The sequence below is a fragment of the Phyllostomus discolor genome, chromosome 5 (genome assembly GCF_004126475.2).
Source record: "Phyllostomus discolor isolate MPI-MPIP mPhyDis1 chromosome 5, mPhyDis1.pri.v3, whole genome shotgun sequence".
Classification (NCBI taxonomy): domain Eukaryota; kingdom Metazoa; phylum Chordata; class Mammalia; order Chiroptera; family Phyllostomidae; genus Phyllostomus; species Phyllostomus discolor.
This window is the reverse complement of record NC_040907.2, coordinates 135,449,092-135,470,456: the sequence shown is the minus strand read 5'-3', so window position 1 is coordinate 135,470,456 and position 21,365 is coordinate 135,449,092. Positions and strand designations below refer to the sequence as shown.

Below are 21,365 nucleotides of genomic sequence, written 5' to 3'. Positions count from 1 at the left end.
GTGAAACAGTTCTTTTTAAGGACACATTCCAGAAGAAACAGATTCAACTATTATGTCAGCATAAACCTGTCTGAACTTGGACTAAGATAAAACACTTCCTCTCTTTTCACTAAGTGTTACCTTCTATTTGACCACTGAAATTTTCTAACATTAGTATACATTTTGTTGAAATCAAACTCAAAAAGTCTCCACTGCAAGTTCTGTGAGTCATCTAAGTCTCCAAGCTAAGGATTTTTGTTTAACTAGCTGTCTTTTTTTCTGAATATTTTGAGCCTCCATATTTGTATTTTTTTATTATAGGTAGGGACAGATCCAAATTTTGTGGTGTCTGAAGTTTACACAATTTAGGGTGTCCTATTTGGAAAACACAGTACAAAATGAGGTACAAAATCAAGTATGAGAAACAAGTGCAAGTGAAGGGTCCTTGAAGCTTAGTTTCCTGGTAAATTCCTCTCTCGTGATATATTAAGCATCATTTTTCCACTTTTAGTGTGACTCACTTGAGTATAAATAATTTAAGTAATATTCCCCAAGATCAAATTACTAGAAGTGGCAAAGATATCAGTTTTTTTAAATCCATGGCCCATGTAATATAGACATGGGAGAATAGAAGAATATGTAGACTGTAAAATACTGACAAAATGCTGTAAAGGTTCTGAGAGAAGCTATCTGGGGACCCTGGAGTCATCAGGATAGGCTTTCCGAATGTGGCTTAAGATCAACTTGGAAGATTAGGTTACTTTTTTTTTGAGGAACCTCTGTACTGTGTTCCATAATGTTTGTACCAATTTACATTCCCAGTAAGAGTGTATAAGGATTCCCTTTTCTCCACATCTTCACCAATAGTTATCTTTTTTCTTTTGATAATAGCCATCCTAACAAGTGAAAGATGATATGTCATTGTGGTTTTGACATGCATTTCCTGATGATTTGTAATGTTGAGCACCTTCTAATATACCTTTTAGCCATGTGTAAGTCTTCTGTGGAAAAATATCTGTTCAGGTCCTTTGCCCATTTTTAATGGAGTTTTTTTTTCTTTGCTATTGATTTATATGAGTTGCCTATGTATTTGGAGTATACACCCTTTATCAGCTATATGGTTTGCAAATACAGTTGTACCTTGGTACTCATCGTTAATTTGTTCCAGAACTTGTGACAAGTGCAGCCTGCGAGTACTGAACATGACTAGTGATGAACATTTTCTCTTGTGGGGCAGCATCATAACTCATACAATTTCTAGCAAGTACAACGAGTCCCAAAGAAGCATTGGGTGCTGAAAATTTTTTTTCTCATCAAAACGTGACCAAGTATAGGGTTTGACAGGTTCTGAAGCTGGTGATTACTGAGGTATGACTGTACTTTCTCCTAATTTGTAGATTGCCTTTTCATTTTGTTAATGATCTCCTTTGCTGTGAGGAAGCTTTTTATTTGGATGTAGTCCTATTACCAGAAAGGGACTGGACGCATAGCAGGTCTGCCCCAGCCAGCTGGTAGTATGTGGATTCTTTGTGCAGGAAAGACTTCACAAAATGAGTCCACGTGATTTTGAGGGTATGTTTACTAAATCTGGGACAGTGAAACAAGGAAGGGTCTAGGATAGAAAAAGCAACAGAAAACCAAGGTGGTGCTGCTGTCAGCTCACTGGAAGGTCAGAGATAAGGGGGCCACTGCTTATTCTTCATCTGGTTACAAATCCTGCAATACCTACCACAGTTTTCTAAGGAAAAGGAGTCAGTATTTCAAGCTCCTTTCTACAATGGTGATTCCATATGTAAATCATATAACAGAGAATCCTCAGTAAGTGAAATGCTGATGGAACTCTTTCATAATCTTTGGTGTTGAGGACAATTTTCTTCTATTTTCAGTTTTCCTTATTCATTTTGGCAAAGATCATAAAGAGAATAAGCTTGATATTTATGTTCAAAATTACTATTTTATTTGAGATCCTTTAATCTGTTTTGAAATTATTAAATTTTCATCAGACTTTTTTCATCCTGTTTGTTTTTTAACTTGTTTTCTAGCAGCATTCACCAGACTGTTTTGTGCAGTTCATTATAATATTATCAGATAAAAGTAAATAATATACATCACATAAATAAAATGAAGGATAAAAAAATCATATGATCATATCAAGAGATGCAAAAAAATCATTTGACAAGATCAAGTACCCATTTATGATCAAAATTCTCAGCCAAGTGGAAATAGAGGAAAATACATCAACATAATAAAGATCATATTCAAAGGAAAGGACAAGAGATGTTCAAAGGAAAAGACAGAGATGAAATAAGAAAAGTAAATTAATAGAGCTACTATTTTTACATCTGCTATTTATATTTATTAGATTTGTACCCTACTCTTCCTGAGCATTGCCTTAGAGATCTAGTCAATAGTTCTTATACCCATTCCTTCAACAGACCAGTGAAATTTCAAACAAAACAAAGAGAATTGTTTTTATTTTGTGTAGAGCCAAAGTTGGCTCTACATTATAACTGGAGGAGGAGGTCAGACCAGACAGAATGCTAAAGGTGGCAAGCTGGCCTCTGATCAGTAGATTAAGTAAACCAAGAGAATAAACTGAGATGAAGTTTCTGAGTTGGAATTCATTTCTCTGATTCCTTTTCCTCTTCTCAACAGATTTCAGATTCCCTTAACCAGACAAATAAGTTTATATAACTTCCCCTTTAGATTAATACCTAAGAGGAAAACTTTAGTACCATCCTCTTATAGCAAGTGAGGAGATATATCCTGTACAGGATCTAAACAAAAAATCTTGTTCAAGGATATAAATACACAGGAAAACTAAAATGAGACCTACCTGTGAAAAGATTCTACAAAAAAATAGTGGAGAAAATTTTAGTAATTAAGAGACAGAATTAATTTCTGAGAAATATTTTCATAGTAAAACTACATAAATTTTATAGATTCTGATTTGTGTTCTCAAAATTCAAGATTGGGTTTAATGAAACAAAAATGAGATAATAAACTAATATATAAAAACCTAATTATGAACAGGAAAGGATATAAGAAAATTAATAATGCTATACCAAAATTCTACCAGCTGCAAAGAATGGAAGTCACACTAAAGAAAAAAGAAAATTTAGATACATGGAGGAAACACTTAGTATTTTTCACTCAGAATGGAAAGGAAAAGACAGAGATGAAATAGAAGATAATACATATGGAGGTTAGAAACAGATTCAATATGCTGATACTTATTTCCAAGGAAGAGAGAAGGATAAATTGAACAGAAATTATCATTCAATCAGGTGTTTAGGTGTCTATTAGAAAAAAGAGCCAAGCTGAAAGTGATAACTATGTCTTTATTCATTTGCTAGAACAATACAAACGAGAGGAAACAAAAGTAGGCTCAGCTCCCAATGGTCCCCCATGAATATTGGGAGAGTAGGAGGGTGATGATGGAAATGTCTCACTGCTGAGGATCTCCAAACAAAAGATTCCTGCTATTTTATGAAGGTGGGGGTAAGGAGAGCCAGCACTGCAAAAGAACCAGTTATAGGGCAGAAAAGTGCCTCAGCCAGGGCCCCTTGTAAGGAAGGTCTTAGGGAGGTACCTGACAAACAGGAGGCACTTGGACTAGAAATGCAGATGTACATGTGATCATGGCTGTCTTAGGGGTGGGGAAGCCTGAGTCTTTGACTACAGCTTCCTTCATAAAATTGTAATGCACTGACTGTTCACCAAGGCTAGTGTAGGGAAAGAGTATCTCCCATGAGGTCTGCCAGGCAAAACCTTGTAATTGCCTATAATTGGATCTGAAAGATCACACATAGGATTTTGATTTGGATCTGAACTCTTACTTGCATTATAATGTACAATCTCACTAATAGGATAAAAGATGTTAAATAAATTGAAGGAAAATCTGATTGGCCCCAAACTTCTCAACAACCTTCAATGCCAGAAGACAAGGTAGAAATAGATAAATAGCTACAAAATTTTTAGGCAAAAATTCTACATTTAACAAAGTTGTTATGTGCAAAGACAATAGCAAAAACATTTTAAAAAACACAAGTACTCATAAAATTTTCTCCTGTTCTTAGAAACAAATGATTTGAAAATCCATTTCAGCCAAGTAAAAGAAAATCAAGTTAAATAACTCAAGATTGGAGATGTTAAAAGGACTGACACGAAGTACCAAAACCACTTAAGTAATAAAATCTAAAGAATTATAAAGTTATAAAGTGGAATGGAAATACACTATTTTGAAGAAAATAGTTAATGTTTGTAAAAAAATGGAGTATATTAGATCTAAAATCCAGAGTGTACTATCAGAAATTCAAAAGTAAAAATATGTTTCTTCATTTTGTATTTGGAGGGTTTTAGTAGATACTTGTTTCGCCCTTGATGCTGAAGAAATATAACTTCTAGTAGAATAAAAAATGGGATTTATAACTTCCAAATTACTAGGGGAAAGAGATTTCAAAGAAAATAGAGTCCATATAGAGAAAGTACCAAAGGAACAGCATGGAAGAATAAAATATATGAAATACTAGATCTCATAGACAAAAAGAAACAAATGTGAATTAAACACTTATACTAAAAAGCAAAATTTCTCAAATTGAGTGAAAGGAAAAATACAAAAGATGTGCCTCAAAGTTACCCAAAAAGATTTAAAGCAAAAAATAAAATAAAATGTAGGAAAGAACAAAGATACTCCACACACATGCACATTGAAATAAAGCAGAACACAGATTATTTTACAGTTTAGTTAATATATCACACTTACTAATAAAATAGTTGTTTTTAATTAAAAACTGCAAGTCCCAATGAGAAATCATGTGAGAGAGAGTGTGTGTGTGTGTGTGTGTGTGTGTGTGTGTTGGGGGGGATCCAAAAAAGCCAGGAATTACCTTCTGGAAGGCAGATACCTTGTAATACAGGCTTCTCGCACTACGTGAGTGTTCTGCGAACACATCTGTATCAGTGTCATCAGCTGGCATTGTTGGGAGAGACTTCGTGTGCCTTCAGTGAGTTTTTTTGGAAGACTCGTTCAATGCATTTGCCCATTTCATTATGAGTGATTTATAAGTACACCTGCCCTAAGTGTTCAGCAGTTTTTGACCAAAAGTGCCATGACCCCTGTGCCCTGCCATCCCTATTCACCCAATATCATCCCCAGCAACCTTTTTTTATTTGCCCAAATGAAAAAAGTCATCAAAGGGAAATGTTTTGCCAGTATCGAAGAGTGAAACAAAAAACAGCAGAAGCACAAAAAGGCATCAAAATCAATGAATTCAAAAACTGTTTTGAGCAGTGGAAAAAATGTCTCAGTGGGTGTATTGCATCACATTGAGAGTACTTTGAAGGTGACTGAAGTTTAAACATGTAATAATCAATACACTTTTTTTTAACAAATAAAGTCAAGGGTTTTTTTGGTCCCGCCTTGTGTGTGTGTGTAGTACACAGACACAAATACTGTACCATCAAGATACAGAAATCAAAGAGTTTTAGACACATAAGGAAAAATTAGCTGAAATACAATGGTAGAAGGGTACTTCAAGTAGGTGAAATAAGGGTGGGGAGGATCTACATGTTTTTCCTTTTATGGATCATAATTTTGGGTTAATTCTAAGAATTTTATGCTTAGCCTAATTCACAAAGACTTCTGATTTTTTTCTTTTAAAATTTTATTTCTCATGATTTTTTAAAAAATCGATTTGGAGCTGATTTTTTGTGTATGGTTTTGGTCAAGACTCTTTTTGCTCTTTTATATCTTTTAAGATAAACTTTTAAATTTTCTCCATGGATCTTTTCAATAGTAATAATAGAATAGTAAATGGCAAAAAACATAGTGGTGACTAAAGTATTATTATAGGAAAAGACTGGAAACAATCAACATGTCCAGTATTAGGATGACTGAATAATAGAATAGAATAAATCAAGATTAGAATTTTATGTAGTCATGCAAAAATGTTCATCATACATTAAGACAAAAACAGGTTATAAAACATATGTACAGTATGTTAATACTATAGAGATGAAAGCCTTTTTTCTCCTCTTTTTTGTATTTTTTCCTTAAAAGTTCCAATAATATTCAATGTTACCACTAAGAGTATTTTTATTTTGAATGTTTTTTGTAAATAAGGCAGTTTCAGGTTTTGTTGTACTTATTATTTTGAGTTTTCTTATTGTTTTTCTATCATGACTTTAAAAGTATTACACCATTTAAAAGTTCTTTTTATGAAGAGGAAAGTACCTTTGTCCAGCAGGTTGTATCTCTGACTTTGAAATGAAAATTCTTTAAAAATATATTTATTTAAACATATGCAATTGTCCAGAAGATATGCAGCCATGTGATATGAAAATAGAGACATTTATTGAAGAAAATACAAGAAACATTGTACATGGAACAAGGACGCCTCAGTCCCCTTCAAAGTAGTCACCTTGGGACCTCACATAGTTCTCCCAGTCTCTTCTACTGTTCAAAACACTGTGCAAAATCCTATGTTGGAATCACCATCAGCTGCCCTGTTGTATTTTCCTGAATTTTGTCAATGATCTGAAATCTCTTGCCTTTCAAAGGTGATTTTAGTTTTTGGAAAACCCAGGAGTTTCAGGGTGCCAAATCTAGGCTGTAGGGGGGCCAAGTCACCTAGGCAATTTGATGTATCACCAAAAACTAGAGATGGGATGCATGAGTGGCCACATTGTCGTGGTGAACATGCCAATCACCAGTTGCTTATAGCTGTGGCCATTTTTTGTCGTATCACATCTTTCTACCAATGAAGAACTTTGAGGTAGTACTCTTTATTAATTGTTTGGCCTGGAGGGGCATACTCGTGATGGACAATACCTTCCCAGCCAAAAAACACAGTTAACAAAATCTTGATCTTGCTGAAACGTTGTTCCTTTTTCAGGCATAGAGAACCAGGCAACTTCCATTGCGTTTTCTCTAAAAGACTTCTGAACCATTCAAATAGTTTCTGTGGAGGAATATTCAAGCTTAATGCAAAATTTGATGCAGATTCATTGTTCTACTCACTCAGTCATTTTGAATGCAGTGGCAACACAGTGCACATGCTCAGTCAATGGTGTCTACTTCCTCCATTGACTAATACAGTGAAGTTGTCATTATTCACACATGTGCATTCTCGTCCTCTCTCCTCAACTGCATGGTTACATCAACATTGCATAAACCATTCTTGTAATACTAACAATGGCTGGACTTTTTCGGGGCAGACCTCATATGTATGTAACTTTAGTCATAAAATCATTCCTTCTAGCTGTACTAATCCTTAGGAAGGAAAGTAGATACTACATGAGAAAATTGCCCCTGGTTGTTACATTTAGGTGAAGTGATCTAATCCCTGCAACTTTTTTCCTTATGACAACTTAAGGCTTATTATTAAAACTAACTACGTTTATTACCATTTTAAAAACTCTTTCTCTTACATTATTCAAACTGAGTCATTTATGCCCATTAAATACTGTAACTAAGATTTTAGATTGTCTTCCTTTATAGCACTCTAGGGAAGATAGCATGAGGAAGAAAAATTACTAGTTCTTTTCACAAGAAAACTGGTGGACCTAGGTGATAATGGTAATAAAATATGTGAAAAACAGATACTCGAGACAAAACTTCTTTTTTTGATTAATCAAATGGGTGATACACTTCATGAGATAATTTTGATAATGAAGTAACTTTTTCCTCTGGTATAGCTTTCAAAAAATAAATATATAATTAAAATACCACAGGTTAAAAATAAAGAATTTTAAAAGCAGCTAAAGAAAAACAGCTATAGGGGAGTTCCCATAAGATAATTAGCTGATTTCTCAAAAGAAACTTTGCAGGATAGAAGGGATTGGCAAGATATATTCAAAGTCATGAAAAGCAGGGATGTACAGCCAAGATTGCTGTACCCAGCAAAGCTATCATTTAGAAGTGAAAGGGAGATAAAGAGCATCCCAGATAAGAAAAAAACTAAAGGAGTTCATCATTACCAAACCATTATTATATGAAAGGTTAAAGGGACTTATTTAAGAAAAAGATCAAAACTATGAATAATAAGATGGTCAAAAATACATATTTATCAACAGTTAAATCTAAAAAACAAACTAAGCAAACAAGAACAGAGACACAGAAAGTGTTTTGATGGTTGCCAGATGGGAGGAGTTTGTGGGAGAATGAGTAAAGAGGGGAGAGGATTAAGAAGTATAAATAGTCACAGAATAGCCATGGGGATGTGAAGTAGAGTATAGGAAATGGAGTAGCCAAAGAAGTTATATACGTGACCCATGGACATGAACAATGGTGGAGGGATTGCCTGAGGAGGGGTGGTGCTGGGTGAAGGGATGCAAAGGGGGAAAAATTGGTACAACTGTAACGGGATCATTAATACAATATAATTTTAAAAAGATAAATATAAAGATAACATGTCCGGCTCTAAGGAATTTAACTATGGACTTTGATAGCTAAATAATTTAAATTTCTATACAAAGAAAGGTATTAAATAAGAAAAACAATTACTGTATCAGTATATGTGCATATATTTTATTCACACAGATGAATATACATATATGTATTAAATGAGACAAAAATTAATGTATGAATTCTATTCTGGAATATCAACCCAAAATAAAGGAATAAGATTATAGTGAGTAATGTTTGTTTAGAATAGTTTTTCTAATTCTTGAGATGAAGGTGTTAAAAAGAAAAAACAGGCAAATTTAAATAATTTCTATTTCTTACATAATGGATAATGTATAGAATATATTGACAGTACTTTACTAATATATAGCAATTCATAATACTGCAACATTTTTTTACATACATAGATGAAAGCATGTGTTCCTGAAAGAAGTAAGATGGGCTTATTATCCTTTGGTACATTTAAAATGTTTTAGTCTAGATCTTTTCAGGGTCCTTTAGACACAGAGCTTGTGTATGTACTTTTCAAGCATCTTCTTAAATATGTGGAATTACACTGGATGCTCAGAGATACTTATAAATCACCTTTTTTGGTATGTTTGAAGGGCACAATTGAACTAACTGAGTCTGAGTTTACATTTTTAATGAAATTTTATCTTAATCATTGTACCTATTGAACTTACTAAAATTAGGAAGGTTTTTTCCTTAGAAATAATTCCTCAACTTCCATTACACACTTTTAGTCTTTTTTAGCATTCTCACTAGGTATTTTCTTCCTATACCATGTATTGAATTAACTAAAATGCACTGTTTTTAATGCTTTTTCCATTGCTTTCATTTAGAATGCCACATCCTCTACTTTTTCACTACTGCCTTCATCTATTGAAATTCTGCTTCTTCCACAGCATTGTGATTGTAATAGTACTGTATTACACACTGTATTATACTTCAAAGTTGTTAAGAAACCAGATCTCAAATGTTCTTGCCACGAAAAGAAATGATAATTATGGGACAAGAGGTATTAGCATAATTCTGTGATGGTAATCATATTGCTATATTAACATATATCAAAATGACCCATTGTATACCTTAAACTTATACAATGTTATATCAATTATACCTCAAAAATTTTATACTTCTCAACAAAGAAAGAGTGTCACATGTTTTCTGAAGCATTTCTTGATTCCTTTACTATGGTCTTTCAGTTATATGTGTGATCATTTTTATTATGACATTTTTTACATTCTTTCCCATTTTACATCCTTGGGTCAGGAGCTAGTTCATACATCATTGCACCTCTTCTGTTGCCTCCTTTTGATATGTAAGTAATTGGTACTTAATGAAAGTCATAATGACTGACAAATAAATATGAAGGAACACATAGCTGAGTAGCAAAATGATAAGCATCTTCAACTAGCTTTACAAATCTGAATAATTTGTCATAGTCCATGTGAGAAGCTACTTAGTTCAACCACCTGAAGAAAGTATAGCAACAGTCATCCAAGATAGAAATTTTATTTTAAAATCTTTTGAGAAGAAAGATATCATATTCTGCTTTTTAGTGACCTTAGGAAAGTTTCCTATAGTTAATAAATCCTATCAGGTGGTTTTCAGGAAGTTTTACTAAAGTTAAAAATACAAAAAAGAAAATGCTCTCCAACAATGATTAAATTTAGCAAAGAGTAAAAATTGTTTTAACTGAATATCTGATTTCTAAATAGCTGAGATAGTAACAGCTACCAAAATCTGAATCTTCCAACCCAGAAATTATATAGAAATTAATAAGAAAAGAACCTTTCTATATAACCTTGAGAATATAGAACTTTCAAATTACCCATAGTTAAAAAAATTCAAAACTATTTCCCAAAATTCTGCTCTAAGTCCAATCCTAGAGCAAGTGGAAAGAGAAGGGAGGATTCAGGGAGACTGCAGGAATGAGAAAAGAGGAGAATGGAAGGTCTAAGAGTGAACTGTTAGAGAATCTGAGTGAAGGGTATGGGAGCTCTTAGTACTATTCTTACAACTTTTCTGTAAGGCTGACATATTAAAAGTATCAAGAAAGTAAAAGGTGAAGTAACTCAAAAATAGGTAGTAAACAAATGAAACAAAAATGGTTAAAGGTTGATAGTTGTTGAAGGTGGGCAATGGGTACATAAGGATTCATTATGTTATTTTCTGTACTTTGTGTATTCTTGTAAACCTCCATAATAGACTTTTAAAAGGGAGTGAATCTGCAGTGATGTTTTCATTGATAATGTAAATTTACTTATTAAACACTGTTGCCTTTAGGGCACTTAAGATCTGAACTTGTTGAAATAAACTAACAACAAGATATTCTATATTCATGGATTAAAAGACAATATTATTAAGATGGCTTTACCACTTAAATTGATCTATAGGTTGAACTCATTCCCTATCAAAATTTTACCTGTTTTCTTTGCAGAGATTGACAAGCTGATCCTATAATTTATGTAGAAATTCAAGGGACTTAGATAGTCAAAATAATCTTGAAAATGAATATTATTGGAGGATTCACATTCATCAATTTCAAAACATAGTACATTGTCACTTCAGTCATCAAGACAGGGTGGTAATGGAATCAATCATTGGAAATGAATTGAGAGTGTAGAAATAAACCTTACATTTATGGCCTACTGATTTTTGACAAGGGTGTCAATGCAATTAAATAAGAATAATCTTTCTCAATAAATAGATGATGCTTTCTCATTCAATAAATGATGCTTAAACAACTGCATATTCACCTGAAAAAAAAGAAGGCTGGACCTCTACTTCACATCAAATACAAAAATTAACTAAGATTTAATCAGAAACCTAGATTTAAGAGCTAAAATCATACATATAAAACTCTTAGAAGAAAATGTAGCTGTAAATATTTGTGACCTTGGATTAGGCAATGGTGTCTTAGTTATGATACCAAAAGTACAAGCAACAAAAGAAGATAGATAATAATAAGTATGGATGAGGATGTGGTGAAATCAGAGCCCTCATACACTGCTGGTGGGGATGTAAAATAGTGCAGCCACTTTGGAAAGCAATCTGAAAGTTCCTCAGCAAACTAAACAAAGACATACCATATGAACCAGCAGTTCTGTTCCTAGTTATATACCCAAGAGAAATGAAAACATGTCCACACAAAAACTCATACATGAATGTTCATAACAACATTATTTGTAATAGCCAACAGTAGAAACAAACCAAATGTTCATCAGCTGATAAGTAGATAAACAAAAACTGGTATATCCATATAATGGAATATTATTTGGCAATAAGAATAAATGAAGTGCTTAAACAACATGGATGAAACTTGAAAATACACTAAATGAAAGAAGCCAGTCATGAAGAACAGTATATTATGTGATCTATTTATATGAAATGTCCAAATAGGCAAATCTATAGGGATAAAAAATAGGTTATTGGTTGCTTATGGCTGAGGAGAGGGAATAAAAGGGTTGGGATGTAATGGCTAAAGTATGGATTTCTTTTCGATAAAAACAAAAGTTCTATAATTGATTGTGGATATGGATGCTCAACTCTGTGAAGCTAGTAAAAGCAATTTAATTGTACACTTTTTCCCCTCCCTGCAATCACCAAACTGTTGTTCCATGTCTATGAGTCTTTTTTCCTTTTTGCTCTTTTTTTGTAAAAAAGAAGAAAATTTTACCCTTTGTGACAATATTGGAAGGACCTAGAGAACATTATGCTAAGTGAAATAAGCTAGTCAGAGAAAGACAAATACCATATGATTTTATCACATGTGGAATCTAATGAACACATTGAACTAACAAGCAAAATAGGGACAGACTCAAAAATAGAGAGCAGGATGACAGCTAAGGAGGCGGGGAAAAATTAGGGGATGATGGGATTGAGCAAAAAGGAAAAAGATTAATTGTACACTTTAAATGAGTGATTATATAGTATGTGGATTATATTTCAATAAAGCTGTTTTTTTTAAATCTGATCATTTTGTTGTAAGGCAATTTAATTTTTGTGACAGAAGAGCCATACAAAATATGTTAGTATGATTTGGCAATGTTGTCAGTGTGCATTTCAATAATTACTACTATTAAAAAAGTACTTTTGAAGTGTTCTGAAAAGTTTTCATATTTTGAACAGATAAAAGTGTCATTTATTTTTCATTCAGTAGTATCCACAGTACAGCAACAGATACTAGAATCATTTGGGATTTAAGTATTAAAATGTAACTAGAATTACCCTTAAGATGAAGTTTTGCTAAGAAAGGGAAGTTACATTTGCAAGTACACTTGATTATACACATCTAAGATAGTGCTGGTTGGTTATTGAATATTAGTGTCATGCAAATCACTGTTGCTTCACCAATTTTAAAAACAAAATCATTGTCTTCTGTCAGTTATCTCAAAATTGCAGTTAAACACTGATTCTCAGAGTATGAGGAGGAGGGATGTTACATGTAATTTAGGACTAATTTAAGTTAAATTCTTTACCTGTTCTGACCAAGTAAGAAAGCCACATAGAGGATAATCTGGTAGCTTTGTTAAGAACTGGGACTATGAGAGGCTGAGTCATGGGTAACTTGGGCTGTTGATTCTAACTTAATCCAGAATGGTCTCTGTGATCTTTGTGGATAAGGAAAATGGTGAATCAGGTACCTGAGTGGCTCCCAAGGACTGGCTGAGCTAGAGTATGGGCCTTTCAAAGCTTTAAATGGAAAAATCTCATGTTGTATTACTACTTCTCATGTTGACAAAATGTGTGATGCTCCATCACCCTTACCTAAAGCTTTCAGAAAGGCTTGAGAACTATCAACCCAGCTACAAAAAAGTCAGTAAAGATTAATGGACTTCTCAGACAAAGACAGAAAACCTTCTCTGCTAAAAAGATGACCAAGAAGACTGTTAAAGCAAAAGGCTCTGTTCCTGCCTTGGGTAACATGTATCTGGATATAGAAAACTTATTTCCTTTCAATCCTCTGGATTTTGAGAGTTTTGACTTGCCTGAAAAACCGGATCACATAGCTCCCCTTGAATGGAGTGCCACCTCTCATGATGCTCAATGAGGAGAGGAAACTTGAAAAGGTTTATACCTCAGTCCTCCTTCACCCTTCACCATGGGAGTTTAACATTGCAGTTTCCTTCAAGCATTCTGTTGATTCTGGATGTTGAATTGCCACCTGTTTGCCCTGCCTTAGAGATTTAAGTTTCTTAGTGCTTTACAGTTTGTGTGTATGAATTAATAGTTTGTATTAATAAAGCAATTCCGTAACAGACTCATCTTTAAAAATAAAAACTGGGACTATGATAAGGATCTTGAAAAATGAAGATTCTTTATATAACAAATCCTTCATTATTTGAGCTCTGTATTGTTCTGAATGGAAAATAAATTGAGCAAGTTTCCACATTTCAATAATTTTTCTCAAGTTTTAATAATAAGAATAAATGTATAAAACAAAGTACTGTAATTCTAGGAAATAATCAATTATGTGTTATTTTAAGGTTAAAGAAGATTACAATAGTAGAAGTGGCAAAATACAGCATTTTATATAGTGTTAATATATTGAAGTTTTTCATTAAATTGGATCAAAGGCAAAATAGCTTTACTTTTCTCTATATGATCTTAAATAACAGTTTTTTTAATTAGTTGTGAAATATGGACAGTCATAATCCAGAAGAGTTCTACAGATATTTCTACCATTAGAATCCAGAAAGATTTTCATTAGTGTTACTTATATTTTAAACGTAGCTGCAGTCAGAATAATAGGTTAAATTATGAGCTTTCTAAATAGAACAAAAATTACTAATGTTTATTTATTGCCTTTCCCTTTCCCAAAGCCATTAAAAGCATTTCACTTGGTATCTTCCCTTCCCCTGACTTTTGAAAGGCTAAGGCAAAGCAATTTAAGGATTCTGTGAGGTCAGGAAGAGAAGAAAGAAAAAGATGGGGGATTGAGTTTTCTGGGAGTTTTATTAGGGAATCTGATGAAACTGGAGCATGAGGGAAGTAAATAGAAGAAATATGGTATTTAAAAGTATTGTTCAAAAAAATGATAAAGTTTTCAATTGCCATTGGGTTCTTCTAGCCATAACACAGCTTGAAATGAAACAACATGGGTTAAATATTTAATAATACTGGGAATCATCAATAATTAGAATGGGAGTATGAGGGCAGAGAGCATAATCTAATCTGGAAGTGGTAGATATTGCCACATGGTGACATTCATTGTTTATAATTTTTGCTGATCAAGATTCACTATTTTATTCTTGTTAAGGAACAAGTTATGTAGCTGATTTATGACCTACCACTTTTTATCATATGAATAATAATTACTTTTATTTTTTTCTTTTCTAAGGCATTGAATTTTATGTTGCCTTGGGGGAAGGGAACATAGGAAGGATAAGTGGAGTAAAATTTGACCCAGGATGTCTTCCTACATATAAAACAAACTTGGCAAATCTGTGTTTTCTTTTCTTGCCCTATCATCCACCCTACTCTTAACAAAAGTGATAGCATTTTCTCTTAGTGGAAATGTAGGACACAGTCATTAAAGTAACTAGCTGTCAGATCAGTTCTTCAGGATTTTAATATCAATCAATATAGTACTGTATTTTTCAGACTATAAGATGCACCTTTTTACCACATTTTTTGCTTCATATTTTTTTCCTAATTTCCTCCTTTAAAACCTAGGTGCGTCTATTTTTTGGACCATAAGATGCACCTAGGTTTTAGAGGAGAAAAATAGAAAAAAAATTGAAGCAAAAAATGTGGTAAAAACCCTGTGTCTTATAGTCCAAAAAATATGGTAATTGTCTTTTTCTCTTCTAGTGTTACTGTTTCAGCACTCAAAATTAAATTTATCAAGATACAACAAGTAGAAGAGTCCTAGAATAATCCTCGATATAGTAACTTGAAAGAGAATCGTCTTTAATATTATCTGTATATGTAGTATAATCATTGCATGCTGTTTCTGTATATAAATTTCCAAAATAGAAAAAGGAATCAATTTTCATAGATTGTCACTGATACCTCATAGATTTTTTTAAAGAAACATTTTTTTAATTTTACTGGACTTTTCATCATCAATATTTATGATGTCATCTAGCTTAAAATACTCAATATATATCTTAGAGCAGAATTAATTATTAGTCACGTAGGAAAAATAGTCTATCGGGGCCTTTCAGATGGAACCTAACATGTAGGGCTAAACTTTTATGGATTAGAGAGATGGATCATCAATGTTTGTGTTTTTATTCTGTGAAGAAGCAGAAATTAGAAAAGTAAATTGAAAATGTGGAATTGGTAAAGACTAATTTAGTTCTGCTTTTTATTGGTAATATGACCTTCTACTAGTATTAACACTCAAATTACTTTATTAACAAAAAGAAATCTCAGAGTTAGTAATTAGTTGAGTTCAGAAATATGTACACAGCTTGCAAACTGGAAAAATCTATTAGTTGGAAACTATTTGTGCATTGTTTTCTTGCAGGGAACAAATCACAAGACAGTGGCATAGCTGAAATGGAAGAACTTCCCGTACCACGTAACATCAAAATAAGCAACATTACATGTGACTCATTCAAGATTTCATGGGAAATGGATTCAAAATCAAAGGACCGTATTACACACTATTTTATTGACCTCAACAAGAAAGAGAACAAGAACTCCAATAAATTTAAACACAAGGTAAAATCCTAACACATATTTATATTTTAAAATCTTCCTAAGTATGAGGATATTTTGAAAGAAGGAATAATGTTGTATTAATTACATGATTCATTTGACATTGAGAAGAATAAAAATTATATGTCACTTAAAAAACTCTATCCCTCTAGGAAACTTTGTAAGAAAGTGAAATACCAAGTATGTTGTTAAAAAAAGTGAAATCATTACTCTCATACAGTCATAAAAATGAACATATGTTAAAGATTTTATTCCACTCATTAATGAAGTATTATTATAACTAGTTCAAAGAATAATCCAAAAAAAGACACAGTTATAGATCAGGATATTGAAATAAATGTGTGCGTGAAGGCAAAACTGTTTGGGGTTGGAGGAGGGAGCAAGGGCAGGAGTAGAATGAAAGATTGTCCCTCCCACTGAACAAAATTCATTTGCATGTAATTAGACAAGGATAACTGAATTGTTATCAGCTATCTACAAATTACAGATTTGTAAAATAGCTCCTACAGAGTCTGAAGAAGATAAGCAGAAGGGTGTAATATAGGTGATGCACAGATTTCCATTGAAGCACATATTTTTCCCTATAACTGTCAAAAGAAGAATGTGATAGACCTTATAAACATAGGGTATCTGATTAAAAACTTTAGGACTAAGAATTGCTTTATGTAACCTTTTATTTTATGGTTTGAAAATGAAAATTAACCTTTAGATATTTTAGAGATGTAACACTTTTCTGATATTCTCATACTGTATACTTAACACATACCTTTCCAATTACATGTTGCCCTTCAGAAGTAGCTATAAAAGGATAATAGTTAACTTGGTTTAAGTAGTCTTTCTTATATTTCAGTACTTCCACTGATGACATGGTCTTTTTTTATATATTGATACTAAGGTTAACTTGACAAGTATTTTCAAAGTACTGTCTTGTCTGGAAATTTTTCATCTTTCTATATGCACATTTATATATACTAACTATAGGTAAGGAAAGGGTAGGTCTCCAGTTCAATTCCTGGTCAGGGCACATGCCTGGGTTGCAGGTTCACTTCCTGGTCAGGGTGTGTAGGAGAAGCAACCTATCAGTATTTCTTTCTCACATTGATGTCTCTCTCTCCTTCTCCCTCCCTTCCCCTCTCTCTAAAAATAAATAAAAAATCTTTTTAAAAAATGTTCTCTCCCTTTAATATAAAATATTTAGTAGTGAGCTACTCATTAAGTTATTGGGTAGTATTAATTAAGCAAATATTTAAAATACCAAATCTGTTGAATTTTATTCCTTTCATGTTTCTGTTTTATTATTTAGCATTAGCATCTTGTTTTAAGGAAGATGTATAAGGAATGTACAGATAAGAACATTATACTGGAAATCAAGAAAACTAAAATCTAAGTACATTTGTGCTGCATGACCTTGGGCATGTCTCTCGATCAAGTTGGGCCTTAGTTTTCACATCTGCAGAATAAGATTTGAATATAGTGATGTTTAAATATCTTTATGCAGGAAAATTCTGTCATTAGCTATAGAGGAACTTTTAATAAGTTCATCTACAATGTTTACAACTACTTTGTTATACTGCTAAATTAACTTATGTCCTTTTTTTCTTTCTTCTCTCTCCCTCCCTCCTTCCTTCCTCCCTTCCTTTCTTAGGATGTTCCAACAAAATTAGTGGCAAAAGCCGTTCCCTTGCCAATGACTGTCCGTGGGCACTGGTTTCTGAGCCCAAGAACTGAGTATACAGTAGCAGTGCAGACAGCCTCAAAACAAGTTGATGGTGATTATGTTGTGTCTGAATGGAGTGAAATTGTAGAATTCTGCACAGCAGGTAAGAGAAATAGGTACAGATAAAGGAAAAAATCTTATATAATAATTCCTGGAAGGCTAATTACAGAAAGAATTTTTTGGTAATTAAAAGGTGATATGTATCACATAATCATCAGTGCATTGCCAGTAACATTGTGTAACAGAACAAACTGTTGAATTGATTGGAAGGATCTGAGGTTCTCGGCAGAAGCTGGATAATGGTGTTAATTAAATTAGTTCTTTGCTGCATGCATAGTTGGATTTTTCAAAGTGAAAACTTTGAAAATTGATGCAGTTTGAAAATATATTCAACATATTTTGAGAAAGCTATTTTTTCTCTTTTTCTTCTTTCTTATTGACAGAAAAATCCTTCTCTAATTTAGGATAAAAGAGGTAGATCTCTGTGACTGTCCCTCACCAGAAATGTTACTGGATTTTCTTCACTTGAGTGCTGAAAACCTACCTCTAACTTAGTGTCTTGTAGTATGTGTGTGTGCTTGTGCACCTTTACTTGGTTAGAAAATAACCTCATAGCTATTTGGCATTGGGATATCTGATGTGGAAAGCCCATCCCCTTTTATCTTAAACTGTACTCTTATATTTATATTATAAATTTATGTTTATATAAATTTATATTTATATTATAAACTGTACTTTTATCTTAAACTGTATTCTCTTATATTTGAAATGTTAGCATTCATCTCTTCATTTATCTCTTTATTCATTCAGTCAAGAAACACATATTTATTGAACACTAAAATAGGTGTTGCAGGGATACAAAGATATCTCTAATTGAATACATCTGTCATTCTCCCTCCTGCCTCTTAGAATGCTGCTTTGTTTCCTCTTTATCTAGGTGATTGTTTCCTTAATAAATTATAGAGAGGCTGAGTGTTTTACATAGAGGAGCTTGTAGAAAAAGTCTTAAAAACAGTTTGCCTCACTTACTGCAGGTTGCTTAGTAGCTTCTCTTAGCTGAGATATCTTCCAGATAAATCAGCTATTTTTTCCCCACAACCTAATACTTGCATTATTTTACACAGAATTTGCTTAGGTACTGCTTTATCTCAATATGTTTTATTGTTTCTTAATCTAAAACTGAGTATAAAACTTATATAGATATGCTGAATGGTTGAAATTTAATTCTATTATTTTGACTTTATTGTTAACCTTTTTGTTCTATGAGAAAATTGCTAAGGATTGCAACATCCTTGTTTGCTAAGGATTTCAATGTTTGAGACTAAAGAAAATATCTCTCTGTTACCTCATTTTCTCTTATCTAAGATGTCATTGATTTTAAGATTCACCATTTTATGTATCACATTTATTGTCAGACTCATGTCAGAGATGCTAAAATGTTTTTTAAATACATTTTAAAATAGATGAAATATGGTATTAATCATAGACCAGTAATCAATAAGGAAATAGCTGAAGATTTCTATAGTATATTAATAGTGAGTAAAAAATTCTCAACATAATTTATACCTATATTTGATGTGTCTTGTTGGATTTATTATACATCAACTTTTTACCTGAATTAAAATTACTCTTTGGAATCCTTGTGTTTACGTTTCTTACTGCATTTCTTTCCACCTACTTTCATTGTCTTCCCAGGAAGATTTGAGTAAGACACAGTAAGATATGTACACATTTTCTCTGACATTTGAATTCACACTATTTTCCATAGGACTGATGGAACTGAACTGTATCATAGTAGTTGTACATTAAAAAGAGCTATAATTTACCATGTGACATTAGAGAACGGTGTGAAATATTTCTTCTTTATCTTAAAACCTTTGGCATTTCTACTTCTGAAATTTTCTGTGTATGGATATCATCTGTCAATCAATTGATACATACACATTTACTCTCTTCTATAATCTATTTAACTGTATGAGTATCTTTTATTTCTATGTATATGAAAGAAAACCTTAGGTCTTCTTTGATTTACAGTGATCTCCCTATTGTTCTTTTATTTAACTATACCCCATAATTCTTCTAAGGAAGTTATGGGGTAAATAATAAGGAAAATCCATCTTTTAAATGTGCCACAATATTTTTTAATAATTTTGCATCTTTATTTCCATGAGTAAAATGTATGAGAAACTTAAACTGTTTAAAGTTTGTCTCAGTTTATTAAAGTAATGCAGACTCTTTTACCTCAGCTTTATCAATAACCCCCACTCCTAAATTTTAGGAAAGCTGTTTTGTATAAATTATATTTTAACCTGGATATCTCACTCAAAATTCCACTCAAAATTTATTGAGCACATAGTGTGTGCTATGTACTGTGCAAAGTATTGGATATTAAAATAGAATCCCACATGCTAATCTACTTTTAGCTTACTCTATGACAGGTAAAACCCTGTGCTTACCTCATAATAAGTGATGGTTGTCCATATACTTAGTTTTCTTTAGATTCTGAGTCTTTATTTTTTAACCTGATCACCCAATTTTGCATGGTACCTAGGATATCATATGTTCTAATCTAAATAAATGTTTGTTGAGCCATTGAAGCGGTGAGTAAACAAAACACGAGCAATTCAGCTAGGTTGCTTTTATTTCAAAAGGCTTATAATCTTTGTAGATGAAAATTTCTGCTCACATTCTGGTTTAGGAATTTGACAATCATCCTCAATTTCAGAGTTGGTGAAAAGGTTACTTTGAGAGATGCTTTACACTTTCAAAGAGTTTTGTATACCCAAAAACCATCAACTAAAAGCCAGAGACCTAGTCTCTAAAATACTAATTATATAAACATTTGGCAAATCATTAAACTGTGACAAGTCACAGTTTCTGCATTATTAAAAAGGCCATATTTAATCTACCCTGCCAGCCTTAAAATTGAGAGAGTAAATTAAATGAACATCATTATTTCTACTCCTTTAAGTTCTATTTGCTGTTGTTTTCAGGTTATAAGCTTTTCTTATTCAGTTTATCAGCTAATTGAAGAAAAACTTGTATGGTGCTGATTGACATTACTTGAATCATGCAGTCTATATTCCTTATTAACGTTTTTGTTTCAGGATCTTTCATTTCAAAGCATGAAAAAATGTGAGAGTAGTTTCAAAACAACCATAAGCCATAACAAAAATATTTTTGTAGAAAGAAAACTATGTCACACAAAGACAATGAATGTTTGTATCGTTAAGTGCAATTTCTTATTAAGATGAATTTCTAAAGGTGAATTTTAATAATCTTCAATTTATAAAGTAGGCAGTCGGTATTTTTGGTAATATATTTTTAATAGCAGACATTTTTGTAATTTTCAGACTATTCAAAAGTTCACCTAACACAACTGTTGGAGAAGGCAGAAGTGATTGCAGGACGGATGCTAAAATTTTCTGTTTTTTATCGTAACCAGCACAAAGAATATTTTGACTATATTCGGTAAGGATCAAAAGCATATATATACTTATTTTCTTTACTAAATGACATTCCAACTTCTCGGCTTAAGTTTTCTCTCAGTCTAGTTCTGGGAACTAGCAATTTTAGTTTTCTTTTTGA

General features: G+C 32.5%; 1 protein-coding gene and 1 pseudogene across 1 annotated transcript in view; both read left to right on the top strand.

The window, feature by feature from the left end:
* PHYHIPL (phytanoyl-CoA 2-hydroxylase interacting protein like) overlaps positions 1-21,365 on the top strand; it is a 55,060-nt gene that overhangs the window by 24,256 nt on the left and 9,439 nt on the right. Inside the window, exons 2-4 of the mRNA XM_028511978.2 lie at positions 15,867-16,063; positions 17,706-17,880; positions 21,131-21,248. Coding sequence (XP_028367779.1) covers positions 15,867-16,063; positions 17,706-17,880; positions 21,131-21,248 — 490 coding nt within the window. The remainder of the gene's footprint in view (positions 1-15,866; positions 16,064-17,705; positions 17,881-21,130; positions 21,249-21,365) is intronic.
* LOC114496492 lies at positions 12,289-13,694 on the top strand (annotated as a pseudogene).